This window comes from Saccostrea cucullata, unplaced genomic scaffold, assembly GCF_032062105.1.
Source record: "Saccostrea cucullata isolate Sc308-1 unplaced genomic scaffold, CSIRO_AGI_Scuc_v1 ctg6911, whole genome shotgun sequence".
NCBI classification, from domain to species: Eukaryota; Metazoa; Mollusca; class Bivalvia; order Ostreida; family Ostreidae; genus Saccostrea; species Saccostrea cuccullata.
This window is the reverse complement of record NW_026931642.1, coordinates 27,592-48,344: the sequence shown is the minus strand read 5'-3', so window position 1 is coordinate 48,344 and position 20,753 is coordinate 27,592. Positions and strand designations below refer to the sequence as shown.

The following is a 20,753-nucleotide window of genomic DNA, read 5'->3' as shown; positions in this document are numbered from 1 at the left end:
GCTTATAGTTACTTGGAAATGAAACCTGCACCAAAAACTTTAACCTGTTCACTCAACTGGAAAATGTAGGTCAGATTCAGCATCCGAAGCAAGCCCGATAGTATGCATCCTTAGATGTATCATCCATGCAAGTTTGGTCAACATAGGGCTTATAGTTACTTGGAAATGAAACCTACACCAAAAACTTTAACCTGTTCACTCAACCGGAAAATGTAGGTCAGATTCAGCATCCGAAGCAAGCCCGATAGTATGCATCCTTAGATGTATCATCCATGCAAGTTTGGTCAACATAGGGCTTATAGTTACTTGCAAATGAAACCTGCACCAAAAACTTTAACCTGTTCGCTCAACTGGAAAATGTATGTCAGATTCAGCATCCGAAGCAAGCCCGGTAGTATGCATCCTTAGATGTATCATCCATGCAAGTTTGGTCAACATAGGGCTTATAGTTACTTGGAAATGAAACCTGCACCAAAAACTTTAACCTGTTCACTCAACTGGAAAATGTAGGTCAGATTCAGCATCCGAAGCAAGCCCGATAGTATGCATCCTTAGATGTATCATCCATGCAAGTTTGGTCAACATAGGGCTTATAGTTACTTGGAAATGAAACCTACACCAAAAACTTTAACCTGTTCACTCAACCGGAAAATGTAGGTCAGATTCAGCATCCGAAGCAAGCCCGATAGTATGCATCCTTAGATGTATCATCCATGCAAGTTTGGTCAACTTAGGGCTTATAGTTACTTGGAAATGAAACCTACACCAAAAACTTTAACCTGTTCACTCAACCGGAAAATGTAGGTCAGATTCAGCATCCGAAGCAAGCCCGATAGTATGCATCCTTAGATGTATCATCCATGCAAGTTTGGTCAACATAGGGCTTATAGTTACTTGGAAATGAAACCTGCACCAAAAACTTTAACCTGTTCACTCAACTGGAAAATGTAGGTCAGATTCAGCATCCGAAGCAAGCCCGATAGTATGCATCCTTAGATGTATCATCCATGCAAGTTTGGTCAACATAGGGCTTATAGTTACTTGGAAATGAAACCTACACCAAAAACTTTAACCTCTACAAGACAACTGAAAAAGAAGCTCAGATACATCAACCGAAGCAAGCCCGATAGTATGCATCACTAGATGTATCATCCATGCAAGTTTGGTCAACATAGGGCTTATAGTTACTTGGAAATGAAACCTGCACCAAAAACTTTAACCTGTTCACTCAACCGGAAAATGTAGGTCAGATTCAGCATCCGAAGCAAGCCCGGTAGTATGCATCCTTAGATGTATCATCCATGCAAGTTTGGTCAACATAGGGCTTATAGTTACTTGGAAATGAAACCTACACCAAAAACTTTAACCTGTTCACTCAACCGGAAAATGTAGGTCAGATTCAGCATCCGAAGCAAGCCCGGTAGTATGCATCCTTAGATGTATCATCCATGCAAGTTTGGTCAACATAGGGCTTATAGTTACTTGGAAATGAAACCCACACCAAAAACTGCACCAAAAATGTTAACCTGCTCCAAAAACATTAACCTGGTCATTCCTTTGCTGAAATTGCAGCATCTGAAACTTTGTCTGGTACAATAAAACACACTAAAACCATCTTCCATGCATGTCTAATCAGTATAGGACACAGAAGTAATTAAAAAGAAAACTGCTCCAAAAAACTTAACCTTAACCTGGGACGGCGACGCTGACACCGACGCCGAGGGTATCACATAAACTCCCCCAACTTCGCTGAGGTGAGCTAAAAAAATGTTTAAAGATAACAAGTGCAAAACTTAAAACAAGTCAAAGTGGTTACAATAAGTAGATTTTAATGATTGCTTACTATATTAGAAATAAAGCAAAACACTTCTGATTTTTTGGTCTTAATGAATGTCAAACTCTCAATCTGTATTATTCGTGTCAGTGGTAGTACATGACTACTATAGTACTTGATTCACATATTCTAAATGGCATACTCTCAATCTGTATTTATAAATCAGTTATGTTTGTGACCAAACAATGCCCACACTTGCACAAAACAAATTAATCCCAAATCAATTTTCTCTTTATAGTTTCAACAACCTATGATTTATAGTACACAGATAAGACGCTAGGTTAAGTTCGAGGGAATTCAGTAATACGATACTCAAGGTCTTGATCATGACCTTCTCGCGATTCATGAGCCACCCTCGCTAAGTCAAGGCTTACAGACTCCAACAATGATGTGGGGATATGACACAACATATAAACAAAATTGAATAGTTTATGAATTGTTCACGGAAATGGGAATTTTCGGCCGTGTGTACATATTTTTTCTACGTTTGTTAATTTGACATTTATATATGATCTTTAATTTTTCATTTCCACTACACATTTGTAATTTCGATATAAGGCGTAAAGAGTTACGAGGTGATGCTTTATAGCATGTGCGCTTTATGGAATGATTCAGGGGTTCAGATTGCACAACAACATTACATCCTGCTATATATTTTTACCAAAAATGCGCAAGTTGGAGTAGGTGTAATTAATTCAAACAAATTTCTCAGAAGTTTCCTTTTAGATCTTGTAAAACCATTCTTTATAAAGATTTTAGTACCAAAAAATAAATAGCCATCAAGCAAGGCACACAAGTTTGTTTCGGTTGAAGTCGAGCAGGTGTTTGAAAATGCAGCCCAGGGCCTAATCACCCCCCACACTTGACAGTATATAGAAAAATCAGCACGCCCTAAATTTTAATAAATCTAGTCAATACAGGAAGATTACATGTTGTTTTTCATCTCAATAAAAAATTCAGCTCCAGTCTCGTATAAAAATGCCAGAATCGGAAGGGAAATTCCGGATTATTTTCGTCAGCCATGATTTACTGTTACGACACCTGCAAGCCCTTACCATGCACATTTAAAATTCCGTATTTTAGTTTCAGTTTTCTACTTGAAAAACGAAATTAATATATAAAAAGAAACGGAATTTTTTAAAGAAAAACGAAATTATTAAAATAAAAAACTTATTAAATAAAGAAAAACGAAATTATTAAATAGAGAGAAACGAAATTAATATATAAAGAAAAACGAAATTAATATATAAAGATAACCGAAATTATTAAAAAAAAAAAACGAACTGATTTATTTAATGATTTCGTTTTTTTTATATTTAATTTTTTTTTTTTTTAATAATTTCTTTCCTTTTATAATAATTTTTTTTTTCTTTATATATTAATTTCTTTTTTGATATATTAATTTCGTTTTTCTTTATTTATTTTTGGTTTGCACTATTGGGCTTCCGTAATTATGCTTTTCTTTTTCCTTTCGTATATTTAATTTTGTGCTGGCAAAAATGATTATTTTTTTTTTTCCACAAACATCTTATTGCAAATATAAATCTAATTCATCTGTAAACACGATATTTCCAATCTAAATGTAATTTATCTTTGGGAACACTATTCAAAGTTCAAATCTTTTCATCTATAGATACACTATTTATTAATTTACAGTAACTCATAAAATACACTTATAGAAACTATTCCGCATCTGACACTATTTCTCCGGGGTTTTTAAAAAACACTATTCAACATTTTTACCTTATGAATCAATACAAATCATCATCATCAACGTTCCCCTTTGTCAAAAGAAATTCATATGGATAAGACACTGTTCTTTAAAAAATAAGTACCTTAAAAAAACTGACAAAACTATTTCATCCTCATTAGAAAAACAAACGTTTTCAAATCTGATTCAAAAGTATTTCCACAGAATGTTGTGACAATTCAAGTGTCTTTCCTAAAACAAAAGAAGTACTGGAGACGAGGAATTGCTTTCCTGTTAAGTTGTTATGATAATATCGATACGTTGGGAATATTTCAAATCCAGAGTGGAACAACATGGATGTAAAGAACTTTTCAATCAAGCACAACAAATATGTAGGCTTAATAATTAAAAGTTGGAATATAAGTATATAATGTGAATGTTGAGGATAATTTTAAACAATTAATGATGAATACCGTATATGAATACCATCTCTCCTTCTTAAGTATTTCAGAAATGATAACTAAAATAATTACAAATATATGACGTATAAGTCCCTGTTGCCAAAGCACATACCAGCAGAATATTCGTATGTAAGACAAATTCTTACAATAATTTGTTTTGAAAAGAATTGGATTTCATTCTACAAGTGATTAATTTAATTACGAAAATAATCTGACAAGAGAAGCATGCATAAAATTTTGAATAAATGAATTGGGATGGGGATAAACGGTCGCAGAAGTTTTTCAATGTAAAAATCGCTTTTTCTAGACAAAAAAGAGCCGCAATTGTTCAATGGACATTATGAATATTTCCGGTAGTTGTCAATCTCATGCATTTACAACATGACTTGTATTCCAAATTTAATGGTCATCTCTGTAGATCCTTGTCTTTTTGCTAATTACATTTTATTTGGTCACATGTATTAATGTTGAAACCTGCATTTCTCTGTACTGAAGATAAACACTTTGATAAGATAAACATACATGGCAAATATCCAATATATTGAGGTTTATGTCTTTTTGTAGATTTAGACATATGTATTCAAGCCACTTTATTAATGTTACTATCCAATTTATATATCCTTCAATCTATTTACTCGATCTTTTCATCCAAAAGCTAAGTATATCTAACCCTACATAGTACCTAAATTTTTTTTATTTTTAATTTCAATTCGTTTGTGTGAATATGTTTTAAAAAAAAATTTGTGGTCAGTTGATGATTTGCATCAATTTAACATGTATATATAGAGCTGTTTGCTTGTATTTGGATAGTACCCAGGAAAGTTACAGTAAAAATAAACATGTTCTGTTATGATTAATGCGGGTTTTTAAAGGAAAATAACATTCAAAGCCATATTGTCAAATTATATAATATGTCAGTATAACTAGAATGTACACAGTATAGCTAAAATGTACACAGTATCTAGAATGTACACAGTATAGCTAAATTGTACACATTGTAGCTAGAATGTACACGTATTAAGTATGGTTGCCCTTTTAACTATTCACTGGTGTCTTTTCCCTGGACATTCGTTCCGTACATATACACATGTCGAGGGCGCTGGATTGTCTATTGATGCTAAAATAGTCTGTCCAATGTGGCAAGAAATAACCGTATATTGTAAAGAAAGTTTAAAGGAGTCCCACTGACACCTTGACTGCAGGGTACACTTTGAATTTATATGTTTGGCTCATCTTTGGAAAATGAACTGACCATTTCTCATTAAAAAAATTTCTGTGCCTAAAAATTTTGAATATTTTTCATTGATACACAACAAGATTATCAATTTTCAAAAATATTAAGAATAAATTTAAATTTTGTGAAAGTGCAAGGATGTGTCAATCAATCCCAGCCAAAAATTTGAAATTTCAATAACCTTTAGATGAAATAAGATTTTAAATAAATTTTCATGTGAAGTGCTATTACAATATATAAGTCGTAATATTATACAGAAAATATTAACTTCAAATTTGTGTCTATGCACCTTTAAAATAACTTACTTATTATTTTTTAATGAAGAAAATAGTTTTAAAAAAATTCGATAATATCAGGACATATCATTTAAAATATACAGCGGATTTGTATAAGACCTGCTATAGACTTGAACTATACACTTATATGCAAAGTGAAAATTCATTTTAATATTCTTAATAACAATTGAAAAGTAAAAATGTGTAGTAACTTACATCAGATTCAACAAATCAATATGAAAACGATTGAACCAAACAGAGTACGTAACCGTTAGCCAATCACGTATCAATAACTGAAATATGTTTTGATATTTATAATTAAGCGTTTGATATAACATATTGCACATTCTTACAGGTACGCAGAAGGAAGCGTTAAATACAAATTACAATATGGGCGCTAAAGGGGCTATCTATTTCATTTTTGTTTTTTGTGGGTCCAGTACCATTATTTGCGGAAATATACCGCAAAATTAGAAATGGATGATAAAAAATCAAATGAAGAACTTGTAGGAGAATACAATTCTAAATCGGATATAGAGTGTGCAGCCCGCTGTCAAAGGGAGTGTAGCATTTTCGGTTTCCACTCTCAAATGAAGAAATGTCGAACGCATAAGAAGAATTTCACGTGGGGAGATTAATGAGGATGGCTGGAGAAAACTCAAACGACTGTATGTACATGTCTAGCTATTATTTCTCCCAAAAATCTTAACATCTTTTTTTCACACAATATTTATGAAGAACTGGTTGATTATTCTTTACTATGTACAATATTTTTTTTTCTTGAGATAATACTTTCTTATTAAGATGTGACATGTGCAAGAATCAAATGTTTTTTCAACTTTTATAATACTAAATAATACTCTCGTCTTCGAACTTCATTTTTCTAAAATACTGATGAATTTGAAATGGATTGAATTATATTTTGTAATTCTTTTTTTTTTTTTCATTTCTACTTCTTTTTAAAAGAAAAATAATTTAGAAAGTTTAAAGCTTAAACTATGACACAATGCAGAAATAAAATTTAATTCAAATTAATAACATTTTATCCTTTGTTTACCATTACAAAATTATTTTTTGTAATTGACTTAAAAATAAACAAGTGTGCTATTTAAATACATCCCTTTTGTGGGATCAGCGCCATAAACACACCTCCCAACCTTATTAATATTCAGGGTCATGAACCCAAGGGAGCATTTATTGCATCAGATATTTTCTTTAAAAAAGGAAAGACAACTCAAAATTTTCTTTAATGGTATAGTCAGTTTCTTTTATCAATTTATATACATTTAAATTGTAATGAATTGGGGGGGGGGGGGAGAAAAAAAATATTGCGAGAAAGTTTTATTTCATTAAGATCACGTCTGGTCAATTTTTATGTTGAATAAGTAAAACATTAACACAGTATATTTTCAATATGAAATACTGCATATGTATATGAATGGCCACTAAATTTCTGTTTAATAAATACAGGTAAATTGAGTTTCAAGTATACCTGATTTCAATAAGCTACATATCTCAGCTTCTAGTACATGTAAATATTTCTGGAAGGTATTATCTAGGTAATCATATTCAGCTATTAATTTTTTTGTGTTAACTGAATTCAACAAAAAAAATTTAAACTAATATGCACACCATTTATATATCATGACTCATATTGAAAAAAAGACAAGGTAAACAAACAGCATGCAATCATGTTTTTATTTAAAGAAATTTACTAAGCACCACATGTAACAGACAATAATGTTCAACAACAAATAAGTTGTATATTACAGGCATATGTTATAATAAAGATTATGCTGTTTAACAATGAAGTAAAAATTCATAAATCAATATTTAGATACCCTTCACAAGATCTAAGAAGAATGTTAAACAACTCAAATAAACAATAAACTACAAGTTTTGAATATGAAAATTTTTTTTTTGAGAAAGGGATCCTCAAATGATGTTTAGATATGGTTCTTTAAGTAGAAAAGTACTGTATCAACCCAGCTAGTCTTCATGAATTCAGCAACCATTTGTTATATGGCCTGAAAAATATAAAATGTTAATGCATTAACATAAAAGTATATGATTATGTTCCCCAAACGGATTTGGGAACATATTGTTTTTACTCTGTTTCTTATTTAGGTCTTCCGTCTTCAGCGGAAGACCTTCTTGTTATTCTTCGGTTTTTTTTTCACTTTTTTTTTTCCCTATTATTATTTTTTTTTTTTCTTACCGATTTTGTGCACGCGTTTTTCCGAAAACGGCTCGATGGATTTCCATGAAACTTTAGGACTCATGTAACATTACTTGAACTTGATTCATTTTTTTCCGTTTTGATACGTCCTTCCGGCCCGGAAATATTGTCGATTTTATGATTTTTGAAGGGTCAGGTTTCCCAACTTTTAAAAAACTGGCGTAAGATAAAAACGTGAAAATTTCAGGTTTGATAGTCCTAAGTCTATAGATTCAAAATGAATTTCATTTTTATGAAAGGCCGCGCTCGGGCTGCTATCCCAAAATTGTCCTATCGCGAATTTCAAATTTTTTACAACCTTTTCTATATCCCTTTTTTCCTTTGAAATATTTTGTTATAACATATAGAACAAAAGAAGTGTAAAATTTCCAAGATCTTTCAAATGATATCTCAAAAAAAGGGCTGGCCCCTAAAATTAAGGGATGGAGGGGCCATGTTTTTCTTTTATATCTAAAAAGTATTGAGAATTTGTAATCATCAAAGAAGCAAAGTTGTTAAAATTTAAGCTTTCTGGCTGTCAAAATACGTCCGACCATGTCACTTCCGGCCAAACCGGAAGTAGTGGGAAAACGCGTATTTTGGTAATTAAAAAATTTTTTGGGTATTTATGTCACTAGGAACAAAAAAATAAATTTTCCGTCCTCGTCGTCACTTCCGGTCAAACCGGAAGTAGCAAAAAATGGCTTATTTTTGCATTAATTAACATAGATTTTGAGGATTAAACCCAAATTTTTGGGGGCTTATTTCTCATATTCGTTAAAAATGAAAACAAAACAAAAGATACTCGTTGCTTTGCAACAGCTTTCTTAGTTATTATTATTATTATTATTTTTTTTCTTATTTGTTCTCCGGTACTTTTTTGTCCGCAGTTTCTCAGAAACTGTTCACCCAACTGAGCTAAAACCTTTTTAGGGTTAATAGGTGTGTAGTGTAGGTGTGCGGAACGAAGGTATTTCCCGCATACCCCTGCACGTGCGTGCGCGTGAAATGAGTGAATTGACTGATATACTTAATATAGCTATAACTTTTATGTTTTTTGAACAAATGTTTTGAAACTCATTATATAAAGATATATTAATAGTGTAAATAATGTGACACTATCAAATTAGCACCAACTCACGCGCATGCACGTGCGCTTCGCTCTGATTGGCTGAAACAAAAATCTCAATATCTTTTCTGTTTTTTGACCAAATGCTTTGAAATTCAAAATATAGTCATACATTAGAATATCCTACAACATGATCTATAAAAGTTTCATGAAATCACGTGCATGCACATGCACTTTTAAACTGATTGGCTGAAACTTTTAAAAGGCTTTATCTCCTTTGTTTTTTGACGAAATGCTTTGAAATTTAAAATATTGTCATACATTAGAAAATCCTGCAATATGATATACAAAAAATTTCAAAAATAGTGCATGCACGTGTGCTGCAATCTGATTGGCTGAAACTTTAAATGGCTATATCTCCTTTGTTTTTTGACAAAATGTTTTGAAATTTCAAACATAGTCTTTCATTAGGATGTCCTACAATACGATGTAGAAAAAATCATGAAATCACGCGCATGTACGTGTGCTGCAATCTGATTGGCTGAAACTTGAAATGGCTATAACTCCTTTATTTTTCAAACAAACAGGATGGGATTTAGAATACAGATAGGTATAATGGACTCCTACAAGAAGGTATGGTCAACATGCACGTGCACGCACGTGCGTGCATTTAGAACGAGTGAAGTTAATAATACACTTGAATGAGTGATTTTTAATACTTTTGGACTGAATGCTTTCATATTATAGTACATCAAAATATATAGATAGTGTAGACAAGATGATATGGTCATAACGCACATGCATTCACATGTGCACGGGTGCAATTCTAAAATTTGTATGTAATTGGTATCCTTCTGGGGAAACGTTGTTAAAGTCAAAAGTGCACAGTGTTTGTCTTTGTTTATTTAATGAAGCTTACAGAGGATATGGCACCAAAAGGAAGTTGGGGAGCATTTGGGGAACATCTGTAACGGTTCCCGTTACAATTAGCACTAGTTGATATTTTTATAATTCATCATAAATTAATTGAATCAATAAAATATTTAAGTCATACTTGTTATCTTGAAATGCTCATGGGACTGCTGAAAAAAACTGAGATATCCAAGAGATTCAGGGTAAGATATATAGAAAAAAAATGTCGTTCAATGGACTTTAAAATGACTTTGATATCTCAATGTGTTCAAAATATCACTCAGTGTCAACTGTCAAAGACCAAAGTTCAACTCTAAACAGAGTATATAAAATTCATATACATGTATGCCATTTACAGTTGCTAATTCAATCTATCATTGTTCATTAATAATCTGCATGAGAAAGAGATATGCGCAAAATGAGCAAATTAAATTAACAAAAGTAAATCATATATAGTGTTTGCAAATCATTCATCCAATTTGTAATACTGTCACGAACGTCAACATACGCTATATAGGTAGTCAAAGTTTTTTGATTTTAAGATACTGTTGTTTAACTGTACTTATTTAGACTGCACTGTATTCACTTGTTTCCCAACAGCACACATTTCTCACATTATCTGAAATCCATCATTACTATCATGATGAGAGTTATGCCCCTTTTCTATAACCCCAAAATATTGCTTTCTTTCTGAAAATTGTAGCTTTTTTGACCTTACATAGATATCAACTAGAGTCTCCATAAAATTGGAATTTAAATTATGAAAACTTATATTATTTTAATCTCTACTTAACTTAAGGTCAAGTAGAAAGATATATGAAAATCTAAGTTTTTCTGGTTTAAACACTTCGCAAATATTACCAAAATAAAATGCTGGATTATAATTTGCTTTATTAACAGCAATAAACCATTTAAACTGGTATTAAATATACACCTGCACCGTAACCAATCTCTTTACAAACAAGTTATCTCCCTTCGAGAAAATGACGTCATTCGAGACACTCGCCCAAAGGACGCTGAAGAGGGTAATGAGCGAGAGATAAGTTCTTGTCAATTTTGTGAAAATATGGTGCAGTGTGCCGCACTTAACTGCACAATAAAATCTGGCCAGGGAATTAGCCTGTATTTGTTTCCGAAAGATCCCAAATTTAGAAAAATTTGGACTCTCAAATTGAGAAGAGACGGTTTTCATCCTACTCAATACAGTAAACTTTGTGAACGACATTTTGACAAAGATCAATTCTCGATAAATCCTGACATTGCAAACAACGTAAAGTTTCAGTTAAAAAACAAGATCTTGAAATCAGGAGCTGTGCCATCTCTATTCGATTACACGGATCCCAAAGAAAAAAGGCTATCGGTTAAAAGATCAGCTAGCCCCACGTCTCAGCAACATGACATTGACAGGCCAGACGTTAGCATGGTTGGTCGTTCCAAGTCAGATGCCCTTGCGAAAATCACCAAAAGAAGACGCTATAACGTAAGAAAATAATTTTGAAAACCACTATTTAAAACATTTTAATATTTTGCAATATAGAAATCTGGTTATTTAGGGTGACCGGTGACTTCAATTTTCAAATATTGATAAAACAAGTAGAGGAAATTCGACCAACATATGCACATCTTCAAAACGTAAACATGGTAACAATGTTAATAGTTTAAGTTAATATTCGGAACTGATTAACAAAATGTTAACGGACGGTGGTCAATAATAATTATTTTTGTTTAGGCATATGCATTCCTAGTCATTTATTTTGATCACGAATGTATTTTTATCACAAGAGTGGCGAATCATATCACGAATATCTATGTGTATATAAACAAGGTAACGTGTATTTTAACACATATGTTATAACATGTACATGTATAATGCACTGGCGCATTTAGAGGGGCGGCAGATTTAAATGGAGGTTCAGCCCCCCCCCCCCCCCCATGTGCAAAATATATCAAATTTTATTTTGGTGTGACAATATGCCCCTTAAAGTATCAAGTTAATCTGGGTCCTTAGGACATTTATCATTTTAACGATAGAACATTCTATCTACCCTAACCCCAGACTAGTACCCCCTTTTTTTCAAGATTCCTGGATCGGTCAATGTACAATGCACCAATGTATATTTTTGGATTATTTAATTGCTTGCGCTAAATATAGATGAGTATTGATGCATTGCAGATTTTAGATGCCAGTGATATTGACAATGATGAATTACCACAACCACAAGATGATCAAAGATCAGGTGACACAGTCTGTCCAGCAAATTTTAAAGAAACAAATGTTCAACATGTTCAGTGCTATTCCACAATGTCCCAGACAACATATGATGTAGTTGTAAGTTTACTTAAATGTTTATGGCTGCTCCTTTTAAAAAGGGGAGGTCTGGTTCAAAAGGGGTAAAAAATTATGATTTGAGTTTTTGATATTTCTTATGATGTGCATGTTATATACATATACCACATTTACTTAATTTTTCATTATAATCATACCAATATCTTCATATCAATATAACCAGTAAACCTATTAATGAGAATAACATGACATGATTGATATACTGTACAAGATCAAATGTTTGTTGCACTTCCCCATTCCATTAATTTGATTCTTTGGGTTTATTTTAGAAGCGACGCCATGTAAAACTACAAACAGAAATAAACATTTTATCTCCTCCTGATGTGGAAAAGGTTTCTACAGGAACTCAGACTGAAGAGAGAATATCTGAATATCTTGACAACAGCTTCCTGACATCCACAGATGAAGGGGATGACAATGACACAGACTCAGACTCAGACTGGGTTCCGGAAAGTGAGAATGAGGAGCACGATTCTGAACAAGACATTAACCCTGCTAAGGAAAGAAAGTTTATAGTTTTTGAATCCTGCTTAGATCAATTATTTACATCTTGCTACAATTGTGGATGCCAATGTACATTAAGAAAGACTATCATAGGCTCATACATTAGCATTAAGAGTTTATGTGAAAACTGCAGTGCTCAGAAAAAATGGGAAAGTCAGCCTACATCTAGTGCTATGCCCCTTGGTAATTTAATCATTGCAGGAGCTGTGTTATTTTCTGGGGGCAGTGCTCACAAATTCTTAACATTGTGTAGACATGCTTCAGTTCAGATGTTCAGCATTGGAACATACATGAAAATTCAGTCATTGTATTTAGTCCCAACTATAGAAGATGTTTGGCAAAGAGAGCAGTTACATCTCTTTACAGCAGCACAGGAGTCTGGAGAACCTTTGAGGCTGGGTGGAGATGGACGGTGTTGCTCACCTGGCCACACAGCCAAATATCTTTCATACACTTTGATGGATCTGAAGACAAACAAAATCCTGGATACACAGCTTGTGCAGGTAATTACAAACTATCAAAACAATGAAAAAATGCTTAATTTGAAATTATTATTTTGACATTATGTTTTAAATAGATATTTCTTAATTTTCTTGAAGTAAAATTGAACTATGAGACAGAATTTAATTTTTTTTGTTGTTGCTTTTAATGAACCATGCTTATTTTTAATCATAGAAAAATGAAGTTAGAAACTCGTATGCCATGGAGCTGGAGGGTTTACAAAGAGGGCTTGCCAGAATTGCAGATGAGGATCTACAGATTTCACATTTGGTTACTGACCGCCATTCTCAGATAAAAAAGTACATGCGTGAAACCCATCCAGAAATAATACATTGGTTTGATTGCTGGCACATTGCTAAAGGTAACTTTCCTTTATAATTATGTATACTCTATACATCTGATCATATGTTAAAAAATTATTTTACAAGTATCTTTGAGTTTCAAAACATACATAAACATGTACCTTGATATAAACATGTATAAAGTAAAAATTCATTTGTAAGCTAACTTGGGCCCTGCCTCAAGATATAAAGTGTACATATAATGACAAAACTGTCTGATTTTGATAGTGTATAAAAACTTGTTAAATAATCTGTGTTCAATGTCATGAATAATAATGAATTATATTTCATTGAAAATATTCAAAATATGATAAAATAGTATATTTATGTATTGAAATTAGTGAAAAAATCAATTAATTCTTGTCTCAGGAATTTACAAGAAGTTAGAAGCTGTGAGCAAGAAGAAAAACTGTGAAATTGTTGGAGATTGGGCAAGGTCCATCAGCAATCACACTTATTGGTGTGCAATGAGTAGTGGCGGAGATGGTGAGTTGGTGTACCAGAAGTGGTGTTCTATTTTGAATCACGTGTGTAATGTTCATGAGGGGCATGGTGCAGAGTTTCCCAGGTGTGAACATGGAGATCTTGAAGACCGTCTTTGGATTCGTAGAGGTACACACACATATAAATCTATACATATATAGAGAGAGAGAGAGAGAGAGAGAGAGAGAGAGAGAGAGAGAGTTATTATAAGTTATTATATATATTTTAATATCTAAATATATATATAGTAATTCCTTGTATCCGTTTAAGTTTTTAATACATTTTAAAGTCAAGGGGAATGAATATGATGAAAATCACTTCGCAGTAAGTGTCAATTCATTATAAACAAGTTTGTTATATGTGTGGTTTACTGCTTAATTAAATACTAGCTTTTCCTGTAAAAGACTGTTGCCCTCCACCCTTATTTTAATATTTCCAGCATTAGAACTCCAAAAATACATCCTTTATGACAAGATATCAATGTTTTTAGGTTCCAAAGCTTACGATGAGTTGGAAAAGGTTGTCAAAGGCCGGCTTCTTTTGACAGATATCAGAAAAATGTCTCCTGCAGAACAGACTTCTGGGCTTGAGGCTTTCCACAAGGTGCTCTGTCATTTTGCCCCTAAGTTTGTGCACTTCTTCCATGCACAAATGGAAGCACGGTACGTAATTAACTCTAAGGAACTTTGAAAATTGAAAGCTTTATTTTGAGTGTATTGCATGAATTACTTAAGCCTTTAATTTACACTAAGGTTTTTTAGCTCACCTGAGCTGAAATTCAAGTGACCTTTTCTGATCACATTTTGTCTATAGCCCGTCTGTCCAGCTGTCCATCCGTCTGTAAACTTTTCACATTTTTGACTTCTCCAGAACAATTTTTCGACCAAACTTGCCACAAAGGGGAATCAAGTTTGCTCAAATGAAAGGCCACACCCCTTTTCAAGGGGAGATAATTAAGAAAAAGTGAAAATTTGGTGGCATGTTTCAAAATTCTCTTTTTCAAGAACCACTGAACCAAGAGTTGAAACATATACATGTATGTGAAACTTTCCTTACGTTGTGTAGACTAAGTTTGTTAAAATGATGAACTCTAGGGGTAAGTTTTACATAGTACTGGTAATCACTAATGTATAGGAATAAATCTTTAAAAATCTTCTCAAGAACAGCAAAACTATGATTGGTAATGTTGATATGGAATCATCCTCAGGTAGTGAAGATTAAGAATATATTGACAGACTGAATAGCTACAGTGCCACCAATTGAAAAAATGTGTATTAAAAGTGCACAAAAAAGTGTGCACAGTTCTGTATTAATTCTTTCAAATTCTTACCTCAATTGCAAAAAAAGCTAGATTTCAAAAAAATTCTTACTCCTCAGTTCTGCAGCTAGATTCAAATTTGTTCAAATCAAAACCCCCACAATGAGGGGCCACAATGACGGATCAAATTTTTACAAAGGAATATATAGGAAAACATGTTTAAAAATCTTATATTCAAGAACATCAAAGCCATTTGTTATATTAATGTGGAAGCATCTTTAGGAAGTCTAAAATTTAAGTGCCCCCTCCCCCATTGAACATGTATTTTTTCAATACTAAACTGATTTGTGCTTTTCAGAGCAAATGTGCTCAAGTGAGTGATGTGGCCCATGGGCCTCTTTTTTTATATGAAAAGTTTCATAAAATTATTTTCAGAATCACCTTTTATAACTTTTTATAGGTTTTATTTAGCCACATTGCATTTTGATGAAAATTCAACCAGGGAGCAGGCAAAAAATCAAGATGGTGATATGATATACAGTGTTTCATACCCAAAGGGAAGGAAGGGTGAAGGAGGTTGCCAAAGAAGTAAAAATTCAACAAACTTTTAGTAAGTGCATGAATATCATTATACACCCTTCATTTAAATTCTCAAGCCAAAAAAGTGTTATCCTTATAAGTAGGTATTGTATGTTGGCCTTCTACAAATAACTTTTTAATATAGACTGATACTAGAGGTATTTGAAAGGAAGGTGATTGCCCAAAATTTTAAGCTTCGGTAAACTATCAATAATAAATCATTTTTGAGTGCATCGGAATGTCGGAGAGGTAATGCAGTTTTAATATTAATTACTAAAACTCCTTGGTTTGCAAGGAGTATCAAATACCTGTACAGGGTATAATAGGGTTTCTCGGATGGAGATAAGATTTAATTTTTCACATGGAAAAATAGGATTCCTTTTTTATATCTGGTCTTGTAGAAATAATAAATCCTGCATAATGTCCAGTTGCTTGCTTGTTTCAATTGACAGATTATGTGAATGAACTGTTTGAAGACCTCATCTTCAGAGAGAAGTCCACAATTCTTATGGAGAGGCGAGAGCAGCCAAAGCAATAAATGAGAAAGAAAGACCGAGACCAATTGCTCAGATGGAAGGAAGGGCTAGAAAAGAAGACATTGTGGCTACTGATCCAGATTTTATTGAATAAATATAATATTTCCAAATTCTATCATTATTCTGGATATTTAAAACCACAATAGGTTTGGGAAGGAAAAGTCTTGTCTGATTTTGCTGACAACACAAGATGGTAGACACGTCTATTCTTCTTCCCAAGAATATGATAAACCCACCGAACAAATCTTCTGTAGGCAAGATGTCTGTAAAGTCTGAAATATTGCAGAGGATATGCTCAACATAATCCTATATGTGCACTTATTTAGGCCTAAATTAAAATGTTTGTTTGCCCTTAGCTGACCGAACTATCGAAATTAGCCCGACTCAAAATATTTTATTGCTTTTTTCATTTACAATTTTTTTTTAACCTGGTAGTTGAATCATTTCAACCCAGTTTAAAATGTTCTTTGAGGTCATTTAGATGCTTAATTTAGTAGTGACTAATTTTACTTATAAAATATAATGGACTACCTTTTTGTTTATTCAGTGCTTGCAGCCCTTACCTCCTTAGATATTGGTGAGAATATAGGATGTGAAATCGACACATTCTGAGGATTCAATTTTGTTCAAAGAGGGACACTGGTGTTAGGTTGGGGTTAAAACTGGGGATTAAATTTTACATGACGTTTGGACCCACATTCTTTCAAAGGAATTTAGATGGAATTTTTTTCAAAACAACCTTTTGAAGAGCAGCAAGAGGAAAATGATGCAGTCGAGCATTGTGACCCTCATGCTTCTTGTTTTAATTTTAAGAAGAGAAAATTAAATATTTCTCCTACCTACCTGCCCATTGTTAAAAAAATCTGGGTTGGTAAAAGGGCAAAAAACATTTTTTTTTAAATATTCAACTAATCATTTATTACATGTACTTTGGACTGAAAGTTTTGACAGTAAAAAGGGGAGAGGTGGCCATATCACTCGGAGAAAAAGGAAAATGATACCTGAACAGGAAAGACAAAATTGTGAGGAAAAGTGGACTTCCATCTGAGACTGAGTTGATCTTTTTTTTTAATTGTCATTATTTTGTGAATTGTAAAGTAAAATTAAATCCTTGTTTTGATATTTCAACAGCTTTGTCCCTATTTATTGAAATACCTAGCAGGCAACATTTTGTCAGGACAATTACACGCTTAGTTTCGACTTTCAGTAAGCCTGGCATTCTCGACGTTACCTAATTAACTTCTGAAATTTACACAGCTTCCCTTCACTGTCTAAATGTACATATCATAGAAATGCGGCCGAATGTAATGGTGTAGTAAATAGCCAATTAAAAGTTCTCTAATGGCACAGAGGTGGGGTATAAGTCGTCTATCGTTGTCAACAACAATTTTAAATTCCTGATGTTATTAATTTCTTTACCGATGAGAATCTACTATATTCGCTATTCGTGCGCCGGGAATCCACGCCCTACTGAAAGTCCAAACTAAGGGGAAAATCATCCTAAAAAAATTTAAAAGAAGGTGAGGTTCTTCCGCTTACAGCTAGGGGCTTAACTGGATTTCAAGTAATGGGGTTACATCAAAATGCAGGAAAATTCTCCGGGCCCCCGGGTCTTAGGGAAACCCTGTAATCAACAATGCTGAAATTCCCTTTGGGAAAGGGAAAACCTCCCCCCCTTGACCTGTCTATGAAACTTACTCATGGATGGGTTCTCTTTCATTTGTCTGCCATTATCCTGTATGTATTCATAGTAAAAATTAACACATAATGATTTAAACAATTTACGATGAAACCTTTATGCTCAGTAATACATTGGAGAGATTTCTCATCACCTTTTCCCTTTACTATGTTGGTGTTTCGGCAGCATTTGTTTTCCCTGCTGTGGCATTTCCACACAGTTTCCACAATTACACCTGAAGTGAGGGCATAATAAATCTGCATTTGGGTTCTGGTTAAAAAATTGTTAAACACTGTATCATAGAACGTTAGGCAAACAAATCTACAAGCAAATAAATAAATAAATAAGGGGTAACTTTTAAAAATTTCCCGTATTGATTGATTGATTTTATGTTATTTAACACCCCTCTCTAAAATTTTCACTCATAAGTCATAAGGAGACGCCACCACTGATATCAGTTTTACCTTATTAGATGTTTCCTAATATGTACGCCCGGGAGCCTGATGCATGTCATTTTATTTTTGTGGCTAAACGTAATATACATGTAAAAACACAATAAATTAATTAGGCCTAACCTACATACCAACTCTCGACAGGTTCCCTAGTGACGTCTTCAGAGCTTGTCGGCGATTCCCTTCCCGATTCCGAGTGCGATTCATGATGATCACTTTCTGACAAACTATTACATGTATTAGTAGAACGATCTTTACCCAAAGGTTCAAATATGTATGGCTGTATATGCAGTGTCAAATCAACTTCGGGTATTTCACCGTCACTGTCATTATCTTCCATAAAATGAGCCATGTCGTAATCGGAGCGTTATGATATATGGTGAGTAGTCGATCTTTGTTTTGATATTGATGTCTCGAATGACGTCATGAACAGGGGAGGTAACATCGTCGGGGATAATAGAAATTGTCAGTTTTCAAACAGGTAAATCAAGCATGTAGGTGTCATTAAAAAATTGGAAACTTTAAAATCTTCATTTAATATATGGCATTGACAATATATCAACCTTTAGAGCGTTTTATTTTCATGATACTTGACCTTTAAAAGCCAGGAAATAAACAAAATAATTTTCCAATATTTACATTGGACATTCAAGATAAACATTCTGTTTCTAATTATGGCACATCCATTATCCTTGATTCTGGGATTCTGTACTAGGATGTATTTGTTCAAAAAATATGATGTATTGTGGCCCTGATAATCTTGAATAGATTTCATAAGAAAAGGCTTCTGAGCCTTAAATATTCCAGAATAAAACTTTGACCCCCCACTGTGGACCCACCCTACCCTATAGCTATATGATCTGAACAAATCTAAATCTGCTCTTAACTATCTCAGAGTGACTAATAATGACCTGCCTATTCTTGAAAAGAATTAAGATTTAATTTTTTGTCTACGAATTACTATTGTCCTCTCTATTTTATTGCTGTACTCTATATACATCAATAACATATCATCACCAGTAATCAACATACCTTCTCTTTGGACTTGACATCCTTTCCTAGATTCTCGTGGTTGAAGATTTCATCAGATTATTTGTTTTGTTACAGCTGAACTACAAATATGATAATAAGTTAATACCAATCCTCTACATTTAATTAATCCAAATAAAATACAAGCATTTGCAATTATGTGGAAAAAAAACTGAATGAAAAATACTGACAAATATCAATGCACTACATGCAAATCAGAAAAATATGTAATGCAATCATTTACAGTTTGCATAATATACTGATTATGTATCAGCATAATTTTCAGTTCATTAAATTGTTTGCTGAAACAGACAACCAATTGTATTTATAAATTCTTTTTTAATGGATTTTCTTCTGCCTTTGAACTTACATGTACTATTATGCAGCATGATAATGTGAGAATTTTTTCACCCATTCTTTATTATTAAAGTATCTGCTGAAAATAGAACAGAATGTGATTAAATCTTTTGAGAATTAAACAAAAACAAAAATCACTGATGCATGATTTTCAATTATATTGACCCTTTTATCAACATCTCTCTCTCTCTCTCTCTCTCTCTCTCTCTCTCTCTCTCTCTCTCTCTCTCTCTCTCTCTCTTACTATATATATATATATATATATAACTTTACACAGGATTCTTTTATACATTGATATACCTGTAAATGTAGATATTGGAGTAATTGGGCGTGCTTAATATTTTTTATTTTTTTATTCCAATCAGCATGATCAGGATGATAATAATTAAATAATAATGTTGCATATTAAATATGTTATAATTTCATCCTTACAGTTACATATACAATACTCACAACAAGCAAAACTTGAACTTGCACATCACTGTCTTCAGAGTATATCCTGCAAGTAACATTCGATCATTGCACATTACAAATGAATTGAATTGATTTTCTTTTTTAAAAGTTTATATTTGCTTTTTTGTTTCATTTTAATGAAATTATAATTTTTGTGCATTTAATACAGTATCTGACATCACTATCATGTGCATACATATTGAAGATCATTTTTAAATTCAATCAACAATGTCATTCTTCAAAAGAAAGCCCATATTTTAAAAGTGGAGAAAAAATATATTTTCTTGTGTGTATAATTTGTGTGGGATGGTGCATATCATTAAAAAAACAAACAACAAAAAGGACGAAATGTCTCGATAGCTGACTTTACAATGCAAGGCTAAAAAACAATTGAAGGCCCACTGGACTGGGGTCAGTGATTTTTGTTTTTTCTAGGATAGTACATGGTAGGGGGCATCTGTCTTTTGGGTCAGTTCTATGTACATGTATAACAAAATACAATTATAGTTGGGCTAGTAACTTGACAGGCTTGTTTCAAAGTT

At 32.9% G+C, this 20,753-nt stretch overlaps 1 protein-coding gene, 1 long non-coding RNA gene and 2 pseudogenes across 2 annotated transcripts; 2 read left to right on the top strand and 2 right to left on the bottom strand.

Moving 5' to 3' along the window:
• Nucleotides 1-7,455: 7,455 nt before the first annotated feature.
• On the bottom strand, nt 7,456-19,979 carry LOC134233194 (uncharacterized). Its single transcript, XR_009984934.1, has 3 exons — nt 19,772-19,979; nt 19,405-19,484; nt 7,456-7,521 (listed from the first exon to the last, which is right to left on the bottom strand). It is a non-coding gene; the product is annotated as an uncharacterized LOC134233194 (long non-coding RNA).
• LOC134233189 (uncharacterized) lies at nt 10,517-12,474 on the top strand (the record flags this gene model as incomplete). The annotated part of the gene is made up of 3 exons (XM_062715175.1): nt 10,517-11,173; nt 11,867-12,022; nt 12,310-12,474. Coding segments are annotated over exons 1-3 (735 nt in total), but the record flags the coding sequence as incomplete, so codon positions are not given.
• Nucleotides 12,476-16,336, top strand: LOC134233188 (uncharacterized; annotated as a pseudogene).
• On the bottom strand, nt 16,361-18,724 carry LOC134233192 (P2X purinoceptor 7-like; annotated as a pseudogene).
• Nucleotides 19,980-20,753: the final 774 nt, after the last annotated feature.